This window comes from Mercenaria mercenaria, unplaced genomic scaffold (genome assembly GCF_021730395.1).
Source record: "Mercenaria mercenaria strain notata unplaced genomic scaffold, MADL_Memer_1 contig_3411, whole genome shotgun sequence".
Lineage (NCBI taxonomy): Eukaryota > Metazoa > Mollusca > Bivalvia > Venerida > Veneridae > Mercenaria > Mercenaria mercenaria.
Genome location: NW_026461546.1, coordinates 660 through 28,628, shown reverse-complemented (window position 1 = coordinate 28,628; position 27,969 = coordinate 660). Strand labels below are relative to the sequence as shown.

Here is a 27,969-nt window from a genome sequence, read left to right as displayed (position 1 = left end):
AAATCTCAAACTCTCTATTAATCACTCTCGACACCACATTCCTGATGGAATCCATCGCCACGAGGGTATGAGACAAGAGGCCAATTTCCCTTTTAATGCTGAGAGCCAAGCAAGGGAGCTACTGGTACCATTTTTCACGTCTCGGCCGGGGATCGAGCCCACGACCTCCCGCACTCGAAGCGGACGCTCTACGCTATCGAGGCGGTTGACCTTAGCAAAGATTTATCTTGGCTAAAGTGTAGACCTACGTCCCTGTAAAGAGTTAGACAATATTTGGAAGATAAATAGTTAACATGACTGTCCAATCAGAACGGACAGACATAATCTTATTCCCAGGTATGCACTTAACTTATTCCCAGTAAGTTAACTGTACTAAACTCCCCGAAGCGATTACTTCTCCTTACAAAACATCAAATAATGAATGCAAGGGAAGGTAACCATGAGAGGAGCTTGTCACTGTACTTTTTTGAATTGGTGGTCACTGACCTTGTAATAGTTTTCCAGGATGACAGTGATATGAAAAGAGAAGGTAAATATTTAAATTTTGTAACTGGCCAATGATTTGCATCGTTATGTCTTTCCATCAACCAATCACATTTGATCTTTTACGTGTCGTTGGACGCTGTAAACAATATGGCGGAAGTTTTTGATTTTTGAAAGAAATCGAAAATATCGTTAGTGATTTCTCCTTCGTCTTTTGCAAAATTATTGAAAACATAGATTGTAAGTGTTAAACTAATCTTGATTTAAATACTTATGACAACAGTCTTGTCAGAAATGACTGACAACCTGTAATATTTATAGTTTCGTGCAAATTTCAAGTTCAGACATGTCATCAAACTGATCAAAGTTGATCAACCATTTACCAGCGGTTCTTCTGTTGCCTTTCTATATAGAGTTAAATTTTTCTTTTACACTCTCAGGTTAATTTATTTATATAGGCCTACTTTATGTTTCATGAATACAGTGACTGGGAAACCCATGAGACATGAGCCATAGTCACATAAAAGGCAGTGGCTACGATTACGGTACCGTAATCCTAGCCTCCGATTCTAGGATTACGGAAGTTCCGTATTCCTAGACAACCCTATGAGGATAGGCTAGGATTACGGAAGTATTTAAGAGGCATCAAATATACAGGGGCGTAGCTAGGCCTTGGTGAAAGTGTACGCAAGCATTCTAGGGGGGTTCGGGGGCATGCTTCCCGCGGAAAATTTTTCGTTTCCTAGAACGTTTTTGGTGCAATCTGGGAGTATTTTCACAATAAATATAGTAAATAAAACTTGTTAAATACCAGGGTTTCATGCAGTAACATCTATTTTTCAAAATGGATTTTTTGACATTACAAGCGATATTGTCTTTTAAATATTTTTCGTTTCGAAAAATGTAGAGAAAACATTTAAATGCTCTCTTCCGCGATGTCTTTCTAATGACGTTTCTCCATCTAACAATAATGAATTTAAAAAAGAAATAATTTCACAAAATAAAAATGATATTTCAGCCTGGTAAATATTGTTAACTTAAATTTAGTAGTATAAGTTTAATTTGTATAAAGTCGCGTAATAATATTATGCATATCATTCTGATGGTAGAATATCTAATTCACTACTTCAGCTATACCGCTATTGGTTACGTTGACGGGAAAATGTCTTTATTGCCGCGGCGGTCCGGGGTTCGATTCCCCACGCGGTCATCTTTTTTTTCTTGATTTGGAACAAAGACCTATAAAAATAAATAGATTGGCAACTTGAAAGGCATATAGAGCAAATCTCGCCAACCTCCCATGACAAAAAAACGAGATCTCGTTTACCGGAAGTGGCGCTTTCTCCACGCGCCATTTTGTATGCGAAAGCAATTATTCATCGGTAAAATAATTATCACCGTATGACCACGCTTCTTTCGATGGCAAAAAAAAACGTGTACTTCGTACATCTTAAGACCATTTCACATTAAACTAATTTTGTTTTAGAAGCTAACATGTATTTTAAATGTAGGTACAAATTGTAACTCCATGCTCGCCGATGTTTGTTTTTAGTAAGATAACGCCGAATCACGCTCTGACACGAGCTCACGCGAGATTACAGCCAGTTGCCATTCTGTGTATTTTATACTTCTTTGTTTGGAATTTTAAAAATATTTTAGAAACAAAAAATCATATTCTATTGTTCATATATGACCAAAACTTCAATTTGAAAGAAAGATTATTTTTTAGCCATATCTGGAGACATGCTGCTTTAACAACATGTTTCAGTTCATTCAAAAATAAGCACCAATTTCCTATTCTTCCTTCTAGTGAAGTTGCCTGGAACAGACTTGCTGTTCAGTTCCTCTTCCTGGTAAACGTTTAACAGCCCAAGTCCCAATAGCCCGTCGGTGGTCACTGTGTTCCGCAAGTATATTTTTACTCGTCTCATTACACTGAATGATTGTTCAGCGGTAGCTGTTGATACTGGAATACTAGCAAGAACACAGAGTACAATATAGATGGACGGATATTGGTCTTGGTGGGTAGCTTTAATGGTGTCTGGCAAGCTGAATGGAATATCTGCCTCAATGACAACAGCCCATCTATGGAAAATCAGATGGCAACAGTGTTTGATTAAATATTTCAACGAGATTATTATGTTTCCAGTTAATGCACTGAGCCGCTTTCAAAACACTCCACTTACATAGAACTGTATGCTTTATAAGACGAACACTACAAAATTGAAAGTCACAAATTGACACAAAAATCGTTAAAGTAAGGAATTTTGCCTAAAATGCTGATCAAATCAACAATTTTTTTTCATCAAAATGTTTATAATGCATTCGTCATTACCTATTAAACATTTTTATGATCAAAACAGACTAAACCCGCACTTGTTAACATTGAATTTCAGGTGTAAACCAAAAGGCTCTCTTTACGGCTACTTCTTTATAGATTTGGAAAAAAGAGCCTAAAATTTTGAATCCTTTGAAATATTTTACCAAACTGAAATATTATTTCATGTTAAAGACAAATCAACCATCCTGCAGAACGTTCTATTTCGAAATTTTTACTTCTGTCGTAAATTAACCCCATATCGCTCAACTTTTCTTATGCTACCAGTAGCCTTTTCGCAACAACCTTAAAACTACCAAATAAACTGAATACATTTTCCAGGGAATTTAGAACAATGTATAAGACAACGTTTGATACAAAATGAACAATGAAATAAGGCTAAAATAGCGATTTTATCACTAATCCGATGAAACCCTAGTTTTTTTTCAAAGTCGCAAATTTATCCAATAATTATGCTACAGTAACAGTTACTAGCGCGAATGTTAACGGTTTTCATTAGAAATATTCTTGCAAATTTAAAATAAATTGAATCCTGATAGTACGTGACTGAAACACTGGAGGTTTTTGAATATTTAAATATGAAAAGTCGAGCTTTAAACAAGCTCTAAAGTTGATAATTTTAATACACGCATGCATAGTTTCATGAGACAGAACATCACGCGTCATGTGGTTGAAAATTTTATATTTACATAATGTCCAAAGATGATGATAGTTAATTTACATGTTAATTAAATTGACTGAGAACTATACTGGCAGCAATCAAATGAATTTTTTTAAAATTAAGAACGTTGACTTTCGCGTCATGAATTTTATTCATTAGAAATAATTGCGACTTGGTAAATCATCGGGGCTACATCAGATAAAATACAAAATGTTCAAAATGAAAAAGAAAAAAATTACGGAAATGTTTGTTGTTAGTTAGTTTTTTTTCAAACAATGTCTGATATTCCTTTAACTGTCCTGAAAGTTTCACGAAATTATCTTCGGACGACGGTAGTTTTAACAATATAGCGAAAAGACTACTGGTAGCGTTAGAAAATTTGTTAAGTGTATGCTCCGAGAACGCTGTACCTAACTTCATCATTTAGGCTCAGGTTCTTGTGTAAAACGTCTGGATAAGACGGACCATCTGACTGCCATTCGGTCATATTTAAACTTTACGGTGATGAAACTTTTCAAGAAAGATAAATCTTCCTATACTTAATATGTACTTCATTACATTGAAAACGCAACAAAGATCTCTGTTAAGAATTCTTCTGAAAGAAAGGAAATATATCGATATATACCCCCCTTCAGTTTTTATTGCATTTTTAGACTTTTTGTTTTTTAATTCTTGAGGACCATGTGTACGCAACTGCGTTTTTTGTGTATAGGTAGCTACGCGCCTGAATATATGTTAAGACATGCATAGGCTACATGATGTTGTAAACTTACTTATTTCACTTAAACAAAAACGTATTTGGGTGTTGATTTCGCCCGATTCTATATGCGCGGAAATCTAAATTTAAGTGACAGGCAAAAACAAATCTTTAAAGTATAGAAACTTTTTATAATCCTTTTGAGCTATTATTAAGAATATAATTCTTCATTTGTCTGCCAATTTTCAAAAAAAAAATATTTAGTAAAATGGCTGATCAATAACAAAAGATAATAGGGCAGGCATGAAAAAAACGCTATTTTATGTGAAATAAGTAAGTTTACAATAAGAGTTATGCATGTCATAACAGACATTTGATGCCTCTTAAATACTAGCCTATCCTCATAGGGTTGTCTAGGAATACGGAACTTCCATAATCCTAGAATCGGAGGCTAGGATTACGGTACCGTAATCGTAGCCACTGCCCACATAAAAATGCAAAATGTCTCATAAGTTTTAAGTGCTGATGAGTCCTGTGCCATATGTTTAAATTGTATTGAATGCAAAAGGATGTAACTAATTAATATGAACTTAGGTGCTACCTAGAAGGCAGAGCTCCCTTGAAAAATCACCAGTGTCCCTTGAAAATTAAAGGAGTGCTGCTGGAATTATCTGGAATTATGGATCCGTTTTAGGAAGTTTATGTTTATTAAGATCTATTAAAATTTTAAGAATTGATGATAATTCATGATTTCTGAATGAATGTCTTAGAATGCATTAAGATTAAATCTTGACATGCAAAAACTCTACAAATATGCTATATACAAACTAAAGAAAGTTACGGTTCTTTTTAGAAGGAAGAATGTGTCCAATTTTAAGGCAAAAATACTGCTATGATAGACGTCTGGTATGGGAAAATGAAAATCATTTACAAGTACAAAGCTTGTTTAAAATCCAAAAGACTAGCCATCTTTAAAAGTTAGCGATGAGAATTTTACACAGAGAAAATTACTGTTTGCCAAAATTCTCGAAAACTGCAGTTTTATTTACTGAACTGCTAAGTTATATTTATTTATTTATTTATTTTATTTCAGTCTCATCCATTTACATAAATTGTAAAAACATATAAACATGAAAATCATACAATGTAAATGGCCACTCTCTAAGAGTTACAGGAGACTATAGTTCATATGAGATTATTACATAATATATTATACAAATACAACAATTAGTATGTTGTATAAGGTCATAAGAGGCGCTTAAAGGTCCAATACTAAGGAAAGTGAACATTTTAATTTCTTTTAAAAAGCACAGAAACTATTTCATTTTATTGGAAAATGAAAGTTGGTATGTAGAAATTCGAAATAAATCGCAGTATATGTACAATTATTTTTCTATGAAGTATGAAGAAAGTTAAAAAGACCTGGGGGGTCATTCTGTCGATTCATTGAAATTTCAACATAATACACATACATTTCTTTGAGTTCCAAAGACCTTCTGTAAATTTTGACCTGCCAATCTTCATTATTTAGTGTCTTGCAGAAGTCTATGCACTGGCTATGAAAAAAATTGCCAACTCACTTTCCCTTAGTAATGGACCTTTAATAGTCTATGACATTTTATGGTTAATCTTTTAGCACTACTGGTATAGAATAGGAATGGTAATAGGAGCCTCTTTGATGTTAATTGATAATTCATAGGCAATAGTTTTTTTGTTTCCTAGTAATAAACTCTGGTCAGTTATTTTTAAGCTTGTGGATGAAAAATGTGAACGGGGAGAACAGCATTATGTGCTTTTCACAGTTCAATGCCTGTATATTTTGATCCCAAAACCTTTTTAGCTCACCTGAGCACAAAGTGCTCAAAGGTGAGCTTTAGCGATCGCCCTGTGTCCGTCGTCCGTCGTCGTCCGTCCGTCGTCAACAGTTTGACTGTTAACACTCTAGAGGTCACATTTTTGGCCCAATCTTAATGAAACTTGGTCAAAATGTTACCCTCAATAAAATCTTGGACAAGTTCGATATTGGGTCATCTGGGATCAAAAACTAGGTCATCAGGTCAAATCAAATGAAAAGCTTGTTAACACTCTAGAGGTCACATTTTTGGCCCAATCTTAATGAAACTTGGTCAGAATGTTACCCTCAATAAAATCTTGGACGAGTTCGATATTGGGTCATCTGGGGTCAAAAACTAGGTCACCAGGTCAAATCAAAGGAAAAGCTTGTTAACACTCTAGAGGTCACAATTTTGGCCCAATCTTAATGAAACTTGACCAGAATGTTAATCTTGATGATCTTAAGGTCCAGTTTGAATCTGGGTCATGTAGGATCAAAAACTAGGTCACCAGGTCAAATCAAAGGAAAAGCTAGTTTACACTGTAGAGGCCACATTTATGACCATATCATAATGAAACTTGGTCAGAATGTTAATCTTGATGATCTTAAGGTTAAGTGTAAATCTAGGTCAGTTGGGGTCAAAAACTAGGTCACTAGGTCAGATCAAAGGAAAAGCTTGTTAACACTGTAGAGGCCATATTTATGACTGTATCTTCATGAAACTTAGTCAGAAGGCTAAACTTGATGATCTTTAGGGCAATTTTGAATCTGGGTCATGTCGGGTCAAAAACTATGTCACCAGGTCAAATCAAAGGAAAAGCTAGTTAACACTTTAGAGGCCACATTTATGACCATATCTTAATGAAACTTTGTCAGAATGTTAATCTTGATGATCTTTAGGTCAAGTTTAAATCTGGGTCAGTTGGGGTCAAAAACTAGGTCACTAGGTCATATCAAAGGAAAACCTTGTTAACACTCTAGAGGCCACATTTATGACTTTATATTCATGAAACTTAGTCAGAATGTTAAACTTGATGATCTTTAGGTCAAGTTCGAATCTGGGTCATGTCGGGTCAAAAACTAGGTCACGGGGTCAAATCAAAGGAATGGCTAGTTAACACTTTAGAGGACACATTTATGACCATATCTTAATGAAACTTTGTCAGAATGTTAATCTTAATGATCTTTAGGTCTGTAGGTCAGGTGAGCGATACAGGGCCTTCATGGCCCTCTTGTTTAAAAATAAGTTTTATCTACAGACAGTACATTGGAAACTGACACCACTAACAAAACACTTCTTAAATTTCACATGATTGACTTTATTTTTTACAATGCTTTCAAAACTCATAATAAGTAAATAAATACAAAAAAATCTGAAATAAAAAAAAAAACATGAAAAAAAATGCATCTGGTGAGGATCGAACTCCCGACCTTTGGCTTTCAGCGCGAACACTGCACCAATGTGGAAGTATGACGTCATTACCACAAATATAAGTATATATAATAAATTTCAGTTATGGAAGCGTGACGAAAATGGTTTCACATTGAAAATATTGTATTTTCTCTTTTTTTTCTTCGTAGAAAATGTATTTAGCACTAAATTCTTATTATCAGACGCTCATTTACATTTTTATTCAACGTTCAAAGCAGTAAGCGAAACGCCTTTGTCAACCGTAAACAGCAAGCGTCTACTGATGTCTTACTGATTAATTACTAAGTATGAGCATTGTGTGCTGGAAGAAACCTGAACAACACCGATTCCAAAAAAGTACCACGAATTTTCAACTCGATAGTAATTCTTTACACAGTTTTATTCATTTTGTTTTTCAGACGTTTAACTGTAATGCGACGCTCTGCTATTAAATAATGCAAATCTTACACAAAGGAATGTATTCAGTGTACAGATTCAAAGTGCTTCCAGCAGTCAGGGGTGTAACTGTTTCAAGTTATCGCAATTTATAACCCATCTGAGTTATTGGTTAAACTTCCATAACTTGTTTCAGTTATCATAAAATATTACAAAGCCCTCCTGTGCCAATTCCTCATTTTGAAAGAGACTAATGTAATTATTTCCTGAATCCTTGACCTTTTATCTTTCCAGCTATGCAGTAAAACGTTTTACGCAAGGCTGATAAAGTTTTACCCAAAAGCTTTAAAGCTATAAAACTCTTAATATCTCATTATTATCCCATTATGCTTATCAGGTCATGCTCAAACTAAAAGAGAATTTGATTAACCTCAGTTTGCTACTAATTTCACTTTAAAGGTCACTTTGTGAGAACAGCAAAAAGACTTTTTTTAAATAACTTACCTGAGTTAACTATATTTTATAACTAATACAGGTTATAAAATGCTTGAAAAAGTAACTGAAATAGGTTACATAACTTAAAACAGTTACACCCCTGACTGTCCAGTGTTTAAAAACATGTTTTAACATTGTATTTTATTCTAGACTTTCATTTTCTGTCAGTTTTCAATAATTTTCTTTATTGACAAGCTGTGAAGCTGTTACAGTTTTAGTTACTATATTTGTTTTTTACTGAGAGCTTTTTTAATCTGAAATGTGTACATACTACAGTGCCAGTTCCTTGTTTACAAGTCGTAATTGTCCCATAGAAATTTCTGAATGTCACATAAAAATTTTTAATGTCACATAATTTATTGTGTATGACGGGCCATTGTCTCATGTATAAAGGATTGTAAGGATCATTATATTAGTTAAATAAAATACATTTCTTGTGATTTATTGTTTATTTTTTGTGTTAAATACCTGTTTATTTTGCCATATTTACGCACTCATATCATATTGGCGGACATTTTGTTATGTTAAAATGTACTCGATACATATTCCAGATACAGTGATTCAATCTTTAAAGAAAACAAAACAAACAGTTAAGAAAAGATAAAACAAAGAGTATCATCGTACATAAAATGATGCGGCTCTACTGAACATAACGGCGTTTGATCATTTCCTATGCCTTTTTTAAAAATTTTTAAGCGAAAATTTTAAGTAATCATCTCTTTCGCACTTCTATGTGCATCTTTAATTAATTAACTATTTATTTATTTATTAATTTCTTCGCCTGTTTGTCTATTATAAGTCAATGATCTTGATTGGTTCTAATTGTTTGTTTGAACATTTATTCTATGGTAGCGTGATAAATATGTAATGTAAAATTACATATATATATATATATCAAAAGACTAATTTCCAAAATTACGAATTTTTTAGCGATTTAAATCTATGAACTGTACACAATAAAAATTACAGCATCTGCATTGCAGTATATGCGCAAGCAATAAAACCAATAACTTTACATAATGGTGTACTGCGATTTATCCATTATTTTGGTCCTTCGAAGCTTTGACAATAAGATTGCCTGTCACAAATATAAAACAATCTGAGCTGTCAAATTATTTTGACTAGTTATAATATACATAATTATTATGCTTCCAAAGGATTTTCTTAATAGATTTCATTATAAGATTTATATAACAAGTTCTATAGTTGTGTATTTTCTAGAAGATGTCTACAATAAGTGACTTAAGTGTACCAGACATCCCGCCACTGTCCCCTGGAAGTAGTGTCTCAACAAGATTACAGGTATGTTTCTAAATACATTTCCACCTTATCTAAAGTGAGCCAGATGGCATGACATACACATTGCCCTTAAAATTTTTCTGCCATTTACCCTTGTCTGTGACAGAATAGCTGATGAAGACATTTATATTTTATTTTTTTTTGTCTTTAAAAATACCACCCGCCTAAGTTTCAGTTTATTGTTAAAGTCTGTGAGATGATAATTTAATTATTTATTATGGATTTTATTTTGTAAAATTTTGAAAATTTTGCTGTTCAGTAATTTGGCCCTTGTTTCATGATTTCTGGGGTTGAATTTCAGCCCCATTCCATCCATTAGTAAATACATTTTTCCTTCTTCTTTTCTACATGTATTATAATTTCTCCTTGAAAGACCTTCAGTTGTCCAGTAAAAAGTTTTCATATTGGACACTTTTCTTTTATTCAGAAGAATTTGATAAAAACAACTTTCAGAAAAATTAAGGCAGAGGCTATCGTCATGATGGTCATGCTGATAATTTTCTGCATGATTGTCATGCCAATTATTTTTGTTATTCGCATGATGGTGGTGCTGATTATTTTCGTTATTTGCACAATGATCCTATCTGGAACGTCATGCCGATTATTTTTGTTATCCATGCAACTAGATATACTACACAGTTACATATATATGTAAAAAATAAAAGTGTTTCTGGAGTGTTTGTCTGCTTTAATCATGTTATATCAGATTCCCAATTTCCCATAGTGCCAATCATTTGACTATTTGTATCATGCACTATTTGGTAAGTTAAAAATCCACTCCTTAAAAAAATCATTTTAGAAAAGAATACATTTAAAAAGAACAAAAATGAAATAAAATACTGTTTTTGTTCACTTATCAACCTTGGCATGCACCAGCAGGCTAGCAATTATAAACAACAGTCTAAGACCACATTTTAGTGCAATTTATATAGTGCAATTTTGACTTTAAGCTATTTTTAGCTCGACTATTCATAGAATAGTAGAGCTATTGGACTCGCCCATGCGTCGGCGTCCGCGTTTGCGTCCGTGTCGGCGTCCGCGTCCCGATTTGGTTAAGGTTTTGTATGTAAGCTGGTATCTCAGTAACCACTTGTGGGAATGGATTGAAACTTCACACACTTATTCACTGTGATAAACTGACTTACATTGCACAGGTTCCATAACTCTATTTTGCTTTTTTACAAAATTATGCCCCTTTTTCGACTTAGAAATTTTTGGTTAAGGTTTTGTATGTAAGCTGGTATCTCAGTAACCACTCGTGGGAATGGATTGAAACTTCACACACTTATTCACTGTGATAAACTGACCTACATTGCACAGGTTCCATAACTCTATTTTGCTTTTTTACAAAATTATGCCCCTTTTTCTACTTAGAAATTTTTGGTTAAGGTTTTGTATGTAAGCTGCTATCTCAGTACTTACTAATGGGAATGGATTGAAACTTCACATACTTGTTCACTGTCATGATCTGACATGCACTAAGCAAGTCCCATAACTCTACTCTTTTTTTTTCTTCAAAATTATGCCCCTTTTTCGACTTACCGGTAGCAGTTTTTGGTTAAATTTTTGTATGTAATCTGATATCTCAGTATCCACTAATTGGAATGGATTGAAACTTCACACACTTGTTCACTGTCATGATCTTACATGCACTGTGAAGGTCCTATAACTCTACTTTGCATTTTTACAAAATTATGCCCCTTTTTTGACTTAGCAGTTTTTGGTTAAGTTTTTGTATGTAAGCTGGTATCTCAGTATCCACAAATTGGAAAGGATTGAAACTTAACACACTTGCTGACTGTCATGATATGACATGCAATACAGAGGTTTAATACCTCTACTTTTCATTTTACAAAATTATGCCCCTTTTTCAACTTTTGTATTCTTTCAATTGACAAGGCTGTTGAATAGTCGAGCGTTGCTGTCCTCTGACAGCTCTTGTTTGAAATTGTTGATAAAGATGTTTTGACTAAGGTTTAAATACCTGATTTTGAGAAAAATAGTCCTTGAAAAAGTAAAACACTAAGTGAAAAGTCCTTCGAAAGCACTTATTATGCCCCCCTTTGAAAAAGGAGGGGTATATTGTTTTGCAGATGTCGGTCGGTAGGTCGGTCGGTCGGTCGGTCTGTCGGTCGGTCGGTCGGAATGTAGACCTATCCGTTTCCGGATGATAACTCAAGAACGCTTGGGCCTAGGATCATGAAAGTTGATAGGGAGGTTGGTCACCACCAGTAGATGACCCCTATTGATTTTGAGGTCAGTATGTGAAAGGTCAAGGTCACAGTGACCCTGAACAGTAAAACGGTTTCCGGATGATAACTCAAGAACACTTGGGCCTAGGATCATGAAAGTTGATAGGGAGGTTGGTAATGACCAGCAGATGACCCCTATTGATTTTGAGTTCAGTATGTTAAAGGTCAAGGTCACAGTGACCCTGAACAGTAAAACGGTTTCCGGATGATAACTCAAGAACACTTGGGCCTAGGATCATGAAAATTGATAGGGAGGTTGGTAATGACCAGCAGATGACCCCTATTGATTTTGAGATCAGTATGTCAAAGGTCAAGGTCACAGTGACCCTGAACAGTAAAACAGTTTCCGGATGATAACTCAAGAACGCTAAGGCCTAGGGTCACGAAAGTTGATAGGGAGGTTGGTCATGACCAGCAGGTGACCCCTATTGATTTTGAGGTCAGTATGTCAAAGGTCAAGGTCACAGTGACCAGGAACAGTAAAATGGTTTCCAGGCAATAACTCAAGAACGCTTTGGCCTAGTGTCAGGAAAATTGATAGTTAGGTTGGCCATGACCAGCAGATGACCCCTATTGATTTTGAGGTCAGTATGTGAAGGGTCAAGGTCACAGTGACCCTGAACAGTAAAACGGTTTCCGGATGATAACTCAAGAACACTTGGGCCTAGGATCATGAAAATTGATAGGGAGGTTGGTAATGACCAGCAGATGACCCCTATTGATTTTGAGGTCTGTATGTCAAAGGTCAAGGTCACAGTGACCCTGAATAGTAAAACGGTTTCCGGATGATAACTCAAGAACACTTGGGCCTAGGATCATGAAAGTTGATAGGCAGGTTGGTAATGACCAGCAGATGACCCCTATTGATTTTGAGGTCAGTATGTCAAAGGTCAAGGTCACAGTGACCAGGAACAGTAAAATGGTTTCCAGGCAATAACTCAAGAACGCTTTGGCCTAGTGTCAATAGGTTAAATGTCAAGGTCAGATTAAACCAGAATGGTAGAACTTTTGTTTACAGTGAGCATATAATTTCTGTTCCTTGTGCAATTACTAAATGCATCAAGGGGGGCATTTCGTGTTCGACGAGCTCTTGTTAAATTATGTCTTGGGGGTATCTGTATAAACCATGTATAAGCATTTTTTCTATAGGATGAGTATGACGAGTTACTAAAGTTTGCTGTAGTTGTACCCAAGTATGATCCTGCTCAGATACCCCAGACACTGACGAATGCCAAGGACTCCTTCATGCAGGCCAGCTCTCAGTCCATGCCCAGACGCACCGACAGAAGACTCATGGATGAAGATGGTAGGTGGTTTTTTTTGTCTGTTTTTAGCTCACATGTCACAAAGTGACAATGTGAGCTTTTGTGATCGCGCAGCATCCGGCGTCCGTGCGTGCGTAAACTTTTGCTTATGACCACTCTAGAGGTAACATTTTTCATGAGATCTTTATGAATGTTGTTCAGAATGTTTATCTTGATGATATCTATGTCAAGTTCGAAACTGGGTCAACTGTGATCAAAAACTAGGTTAGTAGGTCTAAAAATAGAAAAACCTTGTGACCTCTCTAGAGGCCATACTTTTCAATGGATCTTCATGAAAGTTATTCAGAATGTTCAACTTGATGATATCTAGGCCAAGTTCGAAACCAGGTCACGTGCCTTCAAAAACTAGGTCAGTAGGTCAAATAATAAAAAAAACCTTGTGACCTCTCTAGAGGCCATATTTTTCATGGGATCTGTATGAAAGTTGGTCAGAATATTCATCATGATGATATCTAGGTCAAGTTCGAAACTGGGTCAACTGCGGTCAAAAACTAGGTCAGTAGGTCTAAAAATAGAAAAACCTTGTGACCTCTCTAGAGGCCATATTTTTCACAAGATCTTCATGAAAATTGGTCAGAATGTTCACCTTGATGATATGTAGGTCAGATTTGAAACTGGGTCACGTGCCATTGAAAACTAGGTCAGTAGGTCAAATAATAGAAAAACCTTGTGACCTCTCTAGAGGCCATATTTTTCATGGGATATGTATGAAAGTTGGTCTGAATATTCAGCATGATGATATCTAGGTCAAGATTGAAACTGGGTCACATGCGATCAAAAACTAGGTCAGTAGGTCTAAAAATAGAAAAACCTTGTGACCTCTCTAGAGGCCATACTTTTGAATGGATCTTCATGAAAATTGGTCAGAATGTTCACCTTGATGATATCTAGGTCAGGTTTGAAACTGGGTCACGTGCCATCAATAACTAGGTCAGTAGGTCAAATAATGAAAAAATCTTGTGACCTCTCTAGAGGCCGTATTTTTCATGGGATCTGTATGAAAGTTGGTCTGAATGTTTATCTTGATGATAGCTAGCTCATATTTGAAACTGGGTCAACTGTGGTCAAAAACTAGGTCAGTAGGTCTAAAAATAGAAAAACCTTGTCACCTCTCTAGAGGCCATACTTTCGAATTGATCTTCATGAAAATTGGTCAGATTCACTGTTCACCTTGATGATATCTAGGTCAAGTTCAAAACTGGGTCACGTGCTATCAATAACAAGGCCAGTAGGTCAAATAATAAAAAAACCTTGTGACCTCTCTAGAGGCCATATTTTTCATGGGATCTGTATGAAAGTTGGTCTGAATGTTCATATTGATGATATCTAGGTCAAGTTTGAAACTGGGTCGGCTGCAGTCAAAAACTAGGTCAGTAGGTCTAAAAATAGAAAAACCTTGTGACCTCTCTAGAGGCCATACTTTTGAATGGATTTTCGTGAAAATTGGTCAGATTGTTCACCTTGATGATATCTAGGTCAAATTCGAAACTGGACCATGTGCCGTCAATAACTAGGTCAGTAGGTCAAATAATAAAAAACCTTGTGACCTCTCTAGAGGCCATATTTTTCAATGGGTCTTCATGAAAATTGGTCAGAATTTTTATCTTGATGATATCTAGGTCAGATTCAAAACTGGGTCACATGGGCTCAAAAACTAGGTCACAATGTCAAATAATAGAAAAAAAAACGACATCATACTCGGTTTAAAACTGGGTCATGTGAGGACAGGTGAGCGATTCAGGACCATCATGGTCCTCTTGTTTTTTGTTGTGTTTCACATTTAAAATATTTGAACAGTATTTAAGTTTTTATTGCAGTCAGTTATTGTTAAAATGTGATTGGCTGTTTCTGATACAAATAAAAAAAGAACAATAGCAAGGTTGCATACTGTGACTTGGCCCCAACTGAATTCTATAATTCTTGCTTGCTTTCTTTGAGTAACAGACAACTTCTTCACATGGAGGAGAAAACTTGGTTGACCGTTTAGTCGAGGAGAAAGTTAGGTGTTGGTTCAATCCTGGTCCTTGATGTTTGGATTAATGCAATTCTTCTTCCTATCAGTTTTACTTTAATAACCTTAGCCTATACTGCTCAAGACATGATTATGGTCTGATTTTAAGTGATTTAAGGCCATGGTTAGAAAACTGTTTGTTTGCGGTAATGTGACCCAAAGTTTTTTGTGTGGGTATGTAGGTAGAGAATTTTTTTTACATATAATTATATGGAGAAAAAATTTTCATCTGACTAGCCAGAAAAAATGTCGGATCGCAGCGATTTTCACGGGTAGGTCGTGTAACCAAATGTTTTTTTAATGATAGCCTAAAGGAGAAACTAGATAAACATAATAGACTAAATAAATACAGTAGGTTGCTTTGTTTAGACAGACTGGAAAATGAGATAAATTTATTTTGATACAATTATTGTTATATCTTTCCATAATACTTTTGAATGGTGTGACATAAGAATTATATAATTATGTTAAACAGGCATGTGTTGCCAGCTATTAACAAAGCAAATAAAACAGTTACTGCTATTTTAATTAAATTATAAATACACAAAGTTACAAAATAAAAGACTCTAGAATATGCCCAGTCTGTAGTTGCTTGACCTGTGACTTATTCTGAGTTGTGTGTGAATATTTGTGTTAACCCTTAACATGCTGGACAAGATTGATTCTGCCTTTGCGACCAGTGCAGGTCATGATCAGCCTGCACAGTGCAGGCTGATCATGATCTGCACTGTTCGCCATTCAGTCAGTATCTTTTTGGTATGCACCCCATTTAACAGTTAATGGTACTGTCCAAATTGAAAGATGGACATGTTCATTATTGAAATTTAGCAGGGTCAGGGTTAATTTTCAGAGCTGTCAGAGGCGACAGATGTTACTCCAATAAATGTGAGACCATCACCTAGAGAAGGACTCCCAGACTTTGTCTCCAAAACTACTCCTAGAGAAAGACTTCCAGACTTTGGTCAGTCGCCAATAATGGATGAAGACAGGCCACATGGTAATGTTTACATCAGAATTGTCTCTGTAATTTCTTACCGTATATTTTTGCTTATAAGATACATTATTAGGAGTAACATTTCCAGTTCAAGAGTGGGGAGCATCTTATAAGCGTGTACAACACGGAAATCAAAAGAAAACGAAACCCCAGATTGTCTGACCAATTTTGGAGTGCGTCTTATAAGTGAGTGCATCTTTTAAGCGAAAATATATGGTATGAAATGTTGGGAAATCATTTATATCCTCTTTGAGACTAACTTTCCTTGATTTCAAGGCAGCGTCAATTTGTAAAATTCCTCCAAACAAACAAACATAAAATATGGAATGATATTTAGGTAAATATTACACAATGCCTGCTGACTGTTACAATTTACTCACTGACACTCCCATTATGCTTACTGGTATAGTAATCATGCATGCTGGCACCTTTAACACGCTTGTTAACAATGATACCACGCTTGTTGACAATGATACCATGCTTGCTGACAATGATACCAGTGAGTAAATTGTAACAGTCAGCAGGCATTGTGTAATATTTACCTAAATATCATTCCATAATAAAATTCCAATATCTTCTATCTTTAAAGTATGAAATCCATAAATTCTGTCCCAAGTAATAGACATTTTGCTTTAAAACATGAATATTTACATGAAAAAAATTAAAAGATTTAAACTAAATAAAATCAAAAGAAACTGTGAAATACTGTAAAATCATTTAATTTCGTGGGCATGAATTTTCGTGGTTTTGGTCAAAACGGCGATTTCGTGGTGATATGAATTCGTGGATTTCAACTTTTGAACATAGAATGAATGGGAATTTTACTTGTTCGTTGGGATTAAATTTCGTGGATTTATTCAACCACGAAATCCACGAAAATTAGTCCCCCACGAATATTAATGATTTCACAGTAATTAATATTTGTTTGGGACAGATTTTTCTCTTCTTCCATGATCGAGTCACTGAACAAGGTTACATCATCATGTTCAAAAGCTGAAATTCATGAAGACATATCCCCTGTAAAATATCCGTTTTGGCCAAAACTGCAGGCCTTTTTTTCATCAATTTGGGAATGCCACCGACACTGGTGGAATTGGGAAAATGCTCTCGGGAATTGTCTTAATTGGGACAGTTTGCAAATTACCAAAATCTACATAAATGTGTTTTTGTGTGAAATATTAAAGAATTGCATTTCAGTAATTGTTCAGCAGTATTATAATTTACTTAAATATACATACAAATCAACAAAACTATCTTAAAACAGCAAAAACCCTAAAAGGTATAATAATTTGGGAATTTTGAATTCAACTTTGGGAAAAAAACATACTTTTTTGCATTGGGATTACCTCCTTTTACAAGAGGTAGATTTATAGCGGAAAAAAGCCCTGAAACTACAAAATTTTATTCCCACGAAATTAAAGGAATTCATAGTACAAAATGTATTTACTTTTGTAGTCATTTTTGACGTTGTGTAAAATCTTAATGATATACAGGTAAGAAATTGTTCAGTTTTAGTGTTAATACTCCACCATAACAAGCTGGAAAAGTCACCATATAACCTCAGTTGCGCCAGCATGACTTAAAAGGCCAACTGTGCTTGAAATGTAGAATTCTTTCATTTGATGTTAGGTAGTTCTACCCAGCTGCTGCCAGTACCTGAAACTATAGCTATAGCTTAAACAGTAAGGGGTGTAACTGTTTTAAGTTATGTAAGTTAAACTTATTTCAGTTACTTTTTCAAGCATTTTATAACCTGTATTAGTTATAAAATATAGTTTACTCCGGTAAGTTATTCAAAAAAAATCTTTTTGCTGTTCTCACAAAGTGACCTTTAAAGTGTAATTAGTAGCAAACTGTGGTTAATCAAATTCTCTTTTAGCCTGATCATAACCTGATAAGCATTATGGGATGTTAAGAGTTTTATAGCTTTAAAACTTTTGCGTGAAACCTTATCAGCCTTGCATAAAAAAAAATTACTGCATAATTCGAAAGATAAAAGTTCAGGGATTCAGGAAATAATTGCATTAGTCTCATTCAAAATGAGGAATTGGCACAGGAGGGCTTTGTAATATTTTATGATAATTGAAACAAGTTACGAAAGTATAGGCGGTAACTCAAATGGGTTATAAACTGTGATAACTTGAAACAGTTACACCCCTGATTGTTAAATTATGTCAGTTTGACCTAAAAGCCTGAAACAGCACAAATATATGATATTCATATTTATTGTATGTAAATTCATGTATGAAATAAATAATCTTTCTCTTTTTCAGATCCCATACCAAGCCATTATTTTGCTAGGGTGCCTTCTACAAATTCAGATATGAATGGGAACAACACTAAGGTATGGACTTTCCAAACACTTTTTTAACCTTTAGCCTGCTGTTGGCAAGTGATTCTGCCTTTGCGACCAGTGCAGACTAAGATCAGCCTGCACATCCGTGCAGTCTGATCATGGTCTGCACTGTTCACTATTCAGTCGGTAAATTTTTAGCGAACACCCCTTCTAATAGTAAAGGGTATTGCCCAGATTGAATGATGGACAAGTCCATTTTAGAAATTTAGCAGGGTGAAGGTTAAATACAATTTTTTGTCTGGTATGTTTAGAGTTCTGAAGCTTTCAAGTACCTGTGGCAGAGTTCTTTTTTTAGTACAAATGTAGATACTTGTAGTTTTCTCTGTCACATCAATTTCATTTTCTTTGATTTTTGTAAGTATGATTGATTGATATGTGCCCTATGTTTTCATACATCAGCAGGTAAATGGAGAATATGAGAGAGTGTACACAGCAACAGTTGATCCCGACGTCTCTAAGATGGAAAATATGATGGATCAATGGTGTCTCGACCTGAAGAGAAATGTTCTGGTATGGATTAGTTTACATGCGATATCGTTTTAAGTTAGTTGTTTAATCATCATAAGTGTTGCGACTTACAAAGCGTGATTGTTACCTGTAATTGTAAACATCAATGGTGTCAGGTAGAGTCTAATAAAACATCACTGTGACATAATTATGTATAATGTTTCCCACATGTTTGATGTAAGGTAGAGACTTAAAAAACAGTATTGTATTAACAATACTTAGAAGTCTAATACGAGAAATTCAGTATCGAAATTTGCTGACAAAGTTGTCAGAACATGAGTCGATGTATCATTTTAAGTCATTGCGGAGTATATGAAATACTGAAATGCCAGGAGCTTAAGTGACTTTTGCTCAGGGTCCATCAGAGGCCGTTAGGGGTCCCCCTGGCGCTGGGACCTTGGCTGAAATTTTCAGCTGATTTTGGAGTTTGCTTTTTACAGCATAATGGCTCTGATGTGTTATTTGTGTGATAATTTTAGTGAGATTGACTGACTGTTCTGCTACATTTTAAAAAAGATTTTAATGGCATTTAATAATGCTGATTATGTATAATGAAAATATCATTTTAAGATGTTTCTTCTGACTTGAATAGTTTGTTTAGTTTGTACTAATTTGTGTTAGCTTAATTGTGATGAAAGCTTCAAGCTTACTGTAACCACTCTCGAGTCCGCTTCCTGGAAAAACCAGCACTGGTGTTATATTAAAAGTCATGGTCATGACCCCAGGATTGAGCGACCAACACCTTGTTTGTTTAATCTTCATTTTGATGTAGTATATCTTTAATCAGATTTATTTATAATATAGCACTTTATTATCTTGTTATTGAATAAGAAATATTTAGAGTGAAGTCAAACTTGTGTTAGGCAGCCAGTGCAAGGGAAAAGACATAGCTTCACAGCTTAAGACAGGTGGATGAGCTTAAGACAGGTGGATGCTTAAGTTAAAATAAGATCAAATTGTAAATTTGGGAATTTAGCTGAGTGACTGCTTAAGGCAAGTGGCTGCTTAATACAGGTGGCTGCAAGGGTAGGTTACTCTGTAAATGCATTACATTTATGTGATCTTGTTTATTCTACAGGCTGAGTTTAGTCAATCGAAAATCCGAATAGTTGAACAGGGCAGACTGCAGCTTATCAAGGAACAAGAAAAGTAAGAGAGCCAAACCATTTTTAAAAACTTGAAAAGCATTCCGTATTTTTAGCTCGGCGTCACACCTTGGTTAAGTTTTTGCATGCAAGTACATACAGCCATCAATTAAAGGCATATAGCTTTGAAACTTATTTTATCTTTTTCTAGGTCAATTACCAACCTCTCTGGGTCAAGTCCCATAACTCTGACATGTATTTTGAGCAAATTATGCCCCCTTTTGGACTTAGAAAATTTTGGTTAAAGTTTTACATGCAAATGACTATCTCCAAAACTAATGCAGATATTGATTTGAAACTTCACATTTGTCTTCGGGGTTAAAAACTAGTTGATAGCAGCAAGTCCCATAACTCTGACCTTCATTTTGGCCAAATTATGCCCCCTTTTGGACTTAGAAAATTCTGGTTAAAGTTTTGCGTGCAAGTACATACAGCTATTTCTAAAAGGCATATAGATTTGAAACTTATTTTTTCTTTTTCTAGATCAATTACCAACCTCACTGGGTCAAGTCCCATAACTCTGACATGTATTTTGGGAAAATTATGCCCCCTTTTAGACTTAGAAAATTTTGGTTAAAGTTTTACATGCAAGTTACTATCTCCAAAACTAATGCAGATATTGATTTGAACTTCACATGTGTCTTTGTGGTTATAAAACTAGTTGATAGCAGCAAGTCCCATAACTCTGACCTTCATTTTGGCCAAATTATGCCCCCTTTTGGACTTAGCAAATTCTGGTTAAAGTTTTGCGTGCAAGTACATACAGCTATTACTAAAAGGCATATAGATTTGAAACTTATTTTTTTCTTTTTCTAGATCAATTACTAACCTCACTGGATCAAGTCCCATAACTCTTACATGTATTTTGAGCAAATTATTCCCCTTTTTGGACTTAGAAAATCCTGGTTAAAGTTTTGCGTGCAAGTACATATAGCAATTACTAAAAGGCATATAGATTTGAAACTTTTTTTTTCTTTTTCTAGATCAATTACCAACCTCACTGGGTCAAGTCCCATAACTCTGGCATGTATTTTGGGCAAATTATGCCCCCTTTCGGACTTTGAAAATTCTGGTTAAAGTTTTACATGCAAGTTTCTATCTCCAAAACTAATGCAGATATTGAATTAAAACTTCACATGTGCCTTCGGGGTTATAAAACTAGTTGATAGCAGCAAGTCCCATAACTGATATGCATTTTGGTCAAATTATGCCCCCTGTTGAACTTAAAACTCTTTTAATATTTAACCTTTCTGGGTAATATTTTCCTGCTTCTGGGACAATATTTCGAATAGTCGAGCTTGGCTGTCTTACGGACAGCTCTTGTTGTATTTATTTTTGTCTTTTCAATTTTCAATTCAGAAAGAAACAAAATGTAATGTCTTTTTTCACAGGCATGCTTCAGAAAAAATGAAACTGCTGGATGAAATAAACAGTTTGAAGGAGTTACTGGCTACATACGAGAAATCTATAGAGAGGAAAGACCAAGTAATATCCAACCTTACACACGCCATGCAGAAACAGAAAGATAAAAATGAGATGATGAGAACATTCTGTGAGTGGAAGATGAAACACAATGACTTCAAAAGAGAGGTATTGAAATATCATGCTTTTAAATTGCTTAGCCTCAATAGTCAAAACTATTACAAGTCTCATTATATGAATTTCTGGTCAATACTGTGGCTGCTGTATAGTTCAGCATAGGCTTACTGGGCTATAGTAAAAAAAAAAAATGAAAGAAATAACAGCTTTGAAAATTAGTTCTGTTGTCTGACATGTACATGTAATAACACACATTGAATGGTTTTACAGTTAATAGAACAATAAGCCATTCGTCCTTTGAACCTTGAAATTGTTTTGACAGTTGTCAGGTAAGTCATTCATATTCAGGGTTTAAAAAAATTGTGCTTTTTAAAAGATGAATTGAGTTGCACCATGAGAAAACCAACATAGTGTGTTTGTGATCAGCATGGATCCAGACCAGCCTGCACATCCGCGCAGTCTGGTCAGGATCCATGCCTTTGAAAGCGAAGAGCATGGATTCTGACCAGACTGCGCGGATGCGCAGGCTGGTCTGGATCAATGCTGGTCGCAAACGCACTATGTTGGTTTTCTCATGGCGCAGCGCATATAATTGTGGCTTTCCTATCTATCTGTCACCCTGTTTTTCCGGACCATAACTCCTTAGTCATTGAAGACATTTCAATGAAATTTCATCATACACTTAATCAATGGCTTGCCAGTCAATATTTAAAAGAATTACATGACTCCTTACTATATAAATTGCTGGCCCGTTGTGCAATATGACTACTCTGTATTCAACACGTTTGCAGGTCTTACAACTATTTTTAGCTGTGACAGAAATTAAAGAGCATAGAATTTTATAACGAAAAATACCAACTGCCTGCGATGGGACTGAAAGTCACTGGGGTGAAAGTCCAGTGCTGTAACCACTGAGCCAAAAAGTTGACTCCCTGACACAGTTTTCATCCAGCCATGGGCAGTTTGGATTTTTCGTCATAAAATTTTATGCTCTTTAATTTCTGTTACACCAAAAAGTTGTAAGACTGGGCTAAAATCAAAACATGCAAGAAAAGATCTGTTAACTTTCAATTTGAATATCATGCAATAACAGTTAGTGAATGGGTTAATTTTTTTTCAGACATTCTGTACAATGATAGCAAAGAAGCACCATCAAAGAAGTTTACAGAGGAAGGTTTGGGACGCCTGGCACTCTGTTATAGAGACTAAGTGGAGGGTGCGTGTAGAAAAGGCCTGCCAGGCCAAGGCTCAGGAAGTCTGTATACACCTCACCAATGATTATGAAGCCAAACTTTCTGCTGTAAGTAAACCTTTGATGTAAAGGACACTTTTTATGCTCTCTGAAAAATACTAAAAAGTCATTTAATCTTGTAGGAATAAAATCAGTGGATTCTAACACAATTGTATTTATTTTCGTATTAATCAAAGGAGGCTGAAGTGTGCATGATGCTATAAGGCTGTCAAATCATGGTTTGTACATGTACATCATTGTAACATAGCAGAGAGAAAGGCACAAAACAGGTAATATTTTGGTGGATATTGCTTTTAGAATCAAAATGATATATCCAGGGCAATGATTTTATTGTTGAATAAAATCTTTTTCATTCAGATGCGTATTGTTTATTCCCTGCTTTACAGTAAAAGACTATTTTTCCAGGCCAATGAGGAACTGGATTCAGTGAGGTCAGAGGTTGCACAGATGCACAAGGAGAGAGAACGGTATGAGGAGATGATGAAGAAAGCTTTCATGCGTGGCGTGTGTGCCCTCAATCTTGAAGCTATGACAATCTTTCATAACAATGAGGAAAAAGAGAACAGAGATATAGGTAAGTATTTGAAACAGACTTTAAGTTGAGGCAGTGTGTATATACCAGAAAGTTGAAACAGACTTTAACTCATTTTTTGTGTGGGGGCCCTCTGTAGTGGAGTGGTTAAGGTTGCTGCCTTCGAATTACTGTGAAATCATTTAAATTCACTGAAATGAAATTTCGTGCAAATGTAAAAAAAGGACTATTTCACGCAGGCTTTAATTTGCGCATTTTCAATTTTAGAAATGACAAATAAAAAATTGCTCGGTTTAAAATTCGCGCATTGGTCCTAGCGCGAAATACACGAAAGTTCATCCTACGCGAATTAAAATGATTTCACAGTACTTGCCCCTCACCATTGTGAATTGAAAACATTTTACCTGGCTTGCTAAAATCTTTGATTAGAAGAAGCCATCTAGCTGGCTTGGTTCTACCCAGATGTCCACATTTGTCTGAAATACTGCCCCAAGGAGCAGCTGGGTTTTTCTCCTACTTCAAAAGATTCTAAGTTGCATTTTAACCTATAACCCTACAAACATTTTTGAAATGTGTGCCATTAGTCTGGAAGCTATTACAGTCCATAACAGTGAGAAAAAGGAGAACATGGGATCTGTTACTGTCAATTCATTAAGTTTTGTAACAGATCCCCAAGATGAGTAATAGTCATATTTATAGCTTGAATTCTGACTTGATATCAGGACTCGCGATTTATGGTCGTGTGATATTTGGGATGTAAAGGATTTGCAAAACAAGAGTGTTTGTGTTTCAGGACATGTTGCGAATATTAGTGAAAATAAAACCACCTTGAATATCACCCAGTCTGCAGTATGTTATTGCAGCTCTATGTACACATTTTATATACTCTAAACATGGTAAAAGCACATATTTTCGCTGGGACAAAATTTCATGAATTTGAAATTTTGAGTATGTTCTTGAGGTTTTATATTCGCAAAATTGTAAAAATGGTATCCTTCTTAAATTTCAATAATACTAATGGTGAATATTTTCGCGAGATGTAGGGCGTCACAAATATAGCGAAAATTATACTCTTGCGAAAATTTCTACTTTTACAGTATTTAGTCTAGTTAAATATTTTATGGGGATTTTGTGCATTTAAATTTGTATCTAATGATAAGTTATTTAGTGAAAAATGATTGTACTGACTACATCTTTAATCATTAACCTTTAGCCTGCTAGTGGCAAGTGATTCTGCCTTTGCAACCAGTGCAGTCCTATTCATTCAGTAAATTTTCAATGAACACCCCTTCAAACAATAAAATATTAATGATACTGCCCAAGTTGTGTGACAGACTTGTTCATTTTTAGCTCGACTATACGAAGTATAAGGACTGCTATCCTACTAGACCCGGCGTCGACGTCTTTCCGCGTCCCCACCTTGGTTAAAAGATTTTTGACACTTTCGCTTTTTTCAACTTATCTCTGTAATTACTTGATGGACTTGATTCAAACTTGATATAGTTATTCCTCATCATCACCCACATCATCTGGCATAAGGGCCATAACTCTGGCACCAATATTTCATGATTTATCTCCCCTTTCCACTTAGTTTTTAAGTTAAAGTTTTGATGCACTTTCGCTCTATCTCTGTTATTACTAAATGGAACTGATTCAAACTTAAAATAATTGGTCAACATCATCACCCACATCATATGACACAAGGTGCATAACTCTGGCACCAATTTTTCATGAATTATTCCCCCTTTTTACTTAGAATTTCAGGTTAAAGTTTTGATGCACTTTCGCTCTATCACTGTTATTACAGAATGGATTTGATTCAGACTTAAAATAGTTGTTCAGCATCATCACCCACACCATTTAACACAAGGTGCATAACTCTGGCACCAAATTTTCATGAATTATGCCCCCTTTTACTTAGAATTAAAGGTTAATTTTGATGCATTTTCACTATCTCTCAGTTATTATGAAATGCATTTGATTCAAACTTGAAGTAGTTGTTCCACATTATCACCCACATCATATGACACAAGATGCGTAACTCTTGCACCAGTATTTTATTAATTATGCCCCCATTTTGCTTAGGCTATACTTATATAGTGTTTTGATACACTTTATCTGTACCTCTCTTATGACTTAATATTTTTGACACAGACTCAGGCAATTGTGCAGTATCTTCATTCACCATTGGAGTTAATAAACACTCCAGTGACAGCTCCAGTTTCCTCAGATGTGCCCAGTTTCATTATCCAGCATCGAAATAGTCGAGCACGCTGTCTCCTGTGACAGCTCTTGTTAAAATTTAGCAGTGTAAAGGTTAATGGATAATCAGTACTTGTTATTTTTCAGGAAATGGTCAGATTCCTGATGATATCAGTGAGAACATGAAGGACAGTATACCTGAGAAAGACTACAGTATTCCTAAAACATTACCTCATGAATACGCACAACATGAGAGAATTGTAACGAGTGAAGGGTCACGACCTTCCACAGTCACTCAGGGACGGCCAATGGTTAGTTAATTTATTAATAACAAGTATTACTTTATTGTTTTTATATGTTGCTCTCAAATAGCCAGATTTGTCATTCATACTAACCTTCCAGGGAGTTAAACAGCGGTCTATATATTATGTTAAAAGCTTTCACACGCATTGAGTCATGTTATTTAGATATGAAGTTTGATAAAAAATTTAAAATAGAAGGAATTTCACTGCATTTTATATCACACACATTAAAATGTTTACTCAAACAGTAACTGCTTTATCATTTTGTATCTAATATCAATAGCTATTTGTTTATAAAAAATGAGATTTTGATCAGGAATCATGTCCCTCTAATGTAAATCCAGCTGTAATCTTATGAAGATGATGATTTTCTATTCCACAGAGCTCAAAGTCTACAGGGAAACCAGGAATATCAAAAGCTTTAACCACCAAGGTCACATCAAAAGTCGACAGTAGGATGACAAGAGGGGTGGGGTCACAAGTGTTGGCTCCGCCCATGACGTCAGTGACAGTTGAGCGACATCAGCCAGTGAGTAAAGTAAGTAATTGTTACAGAATTCTCAAGTTTTCCTTTGTCCTCGAGGCTATATGCTTTTAAAGAGTATTCTGTGTTGAACTTATAAAAAACATATAAAATTCTAAATATAAAGGAGCTGGCCCCTTTAAGAATCTGGAAAAGGAGGCTAATGCTATTGTTACATTGAAATTATTTTTCCTTTATTCAGAAACCAAATGAAAAGGTAAGTAGAGTAGCAAGATTAGGTTTCTGCATTACACCAGTATCAAATTGATGTGTATACACACCAAAACAACACCTTGTGGTTTACACAGCACAAAATTAATATGTCTTTAAGTTTGTCTTATCCTTAGCAAAAGTGTGTATACACTCATACATTCTGCAGTGTAATCTCTTTTAACACCACCTCTCTTCTTAGGTAGATAATTATTTCCTGCTAAAACATAATTTTAGGAAAGTTAACCTCTAGAGCAAATACATTTTTATTTTCATGGTAGAGATGCCATTGTACTTGATTAGGCATGGACAAACTTCTTTAAAAAATGCGGTGCTTTCAGACATAACATACTACATGTAGGTGAATTTTGGACCAATGTCGTCATTTTCTGATGTGCTTCAAAAAAGAAAATTATTTGGTTTTCATTGTTTATTTATTATTATTTGTCTGTGTTTAATTTACCCTTGCTGCACTACTTTAGATGTTTTTGTGAAGCTAATTTATTGAAACAAAACTTTAAACTTTTAAAGGCACTTACCTCCAGATTTTGGGGAAAAAATTTATAATCTTTCTTTCAAATTGAAGTTTGGTCATATCATGAACATTAGAATATGAGTTTTGGTTCTAAACTATTTTAAAAATGCCAAATCAAAAAAAAAAAAATTTTTGTGTTGGGAATCAAACCCGGACCACCGCAACAATAAAGAAGTTTTCCGCTGTCATTGCCAATAACGCTTTAGAGGATTTAGTGTTCAGTGCATGTTAAATATAGATACCGTATTTACAATAGAGGTTATTCACTTTTTCCCTGTAAAAAGTATCGAAAACAACTCATTCGCGTGTGTTTCTGTAACATATACTGTAAAATCATTAATTTTTGTGGTTGAGTCAATCCACGAAATTTAATCCCAACCAACAAGTAAAATTTTCATTCATTTTATGTTCATAATTTGAAATCGTGGGCATGAAATTTCATGGTTTTGGTCCAAACAGCAATTTTGTGGGGATATGAATTCTTGGATTTCAACTTTTGAACATAAAATGAATGGGAATTTTACTTGTTCATTGGGATTAAATTTTGTGGATCGACTCAACCACAAAATCCACGAAAATTAGTCCCCCACGAATATTAATGATTTCACAGTATTTTATAGTAAAGATGCTACATTATGTTGATAATGAAATGTCACGTTTATAATAAACA

General features: G+C 35.1%; 1 protein-coding gene across 1 annotated transcript; it reads left to right on the top strand.

Annotated features, from left to right (window-relative positions):
- Nucleotides 1-607: 607 nt before the first annotated feature.
- Nucleotides 608-26,771, top strand: LOC128553037 (centrosomal protein POC5-like; the record flags this gene model as incomplete). Its single annotated transcript, XM_053534143.1, has 13 exons — nt 608-723; nt 9,522-9,617; nt 13,016-13,172; nt 16,053-16,199; nt 18,470-18,540; nt 18,955-19,062; nt 20,138-20,208; nt 21,596-21,794; nt 22,864-23,043; nt 23,401-23,569; nt 25,877-26,040; nt 26,414-26,569; nt 26,757-26,771. Coding segments are annotated over exons 2-13 (1,515 nt in total), but the record flags the coding sequence as incomplete, so codon positions are not given.
- Nucleotides 26,772-27,969: the final 1,198 nt, after the last annotated feature.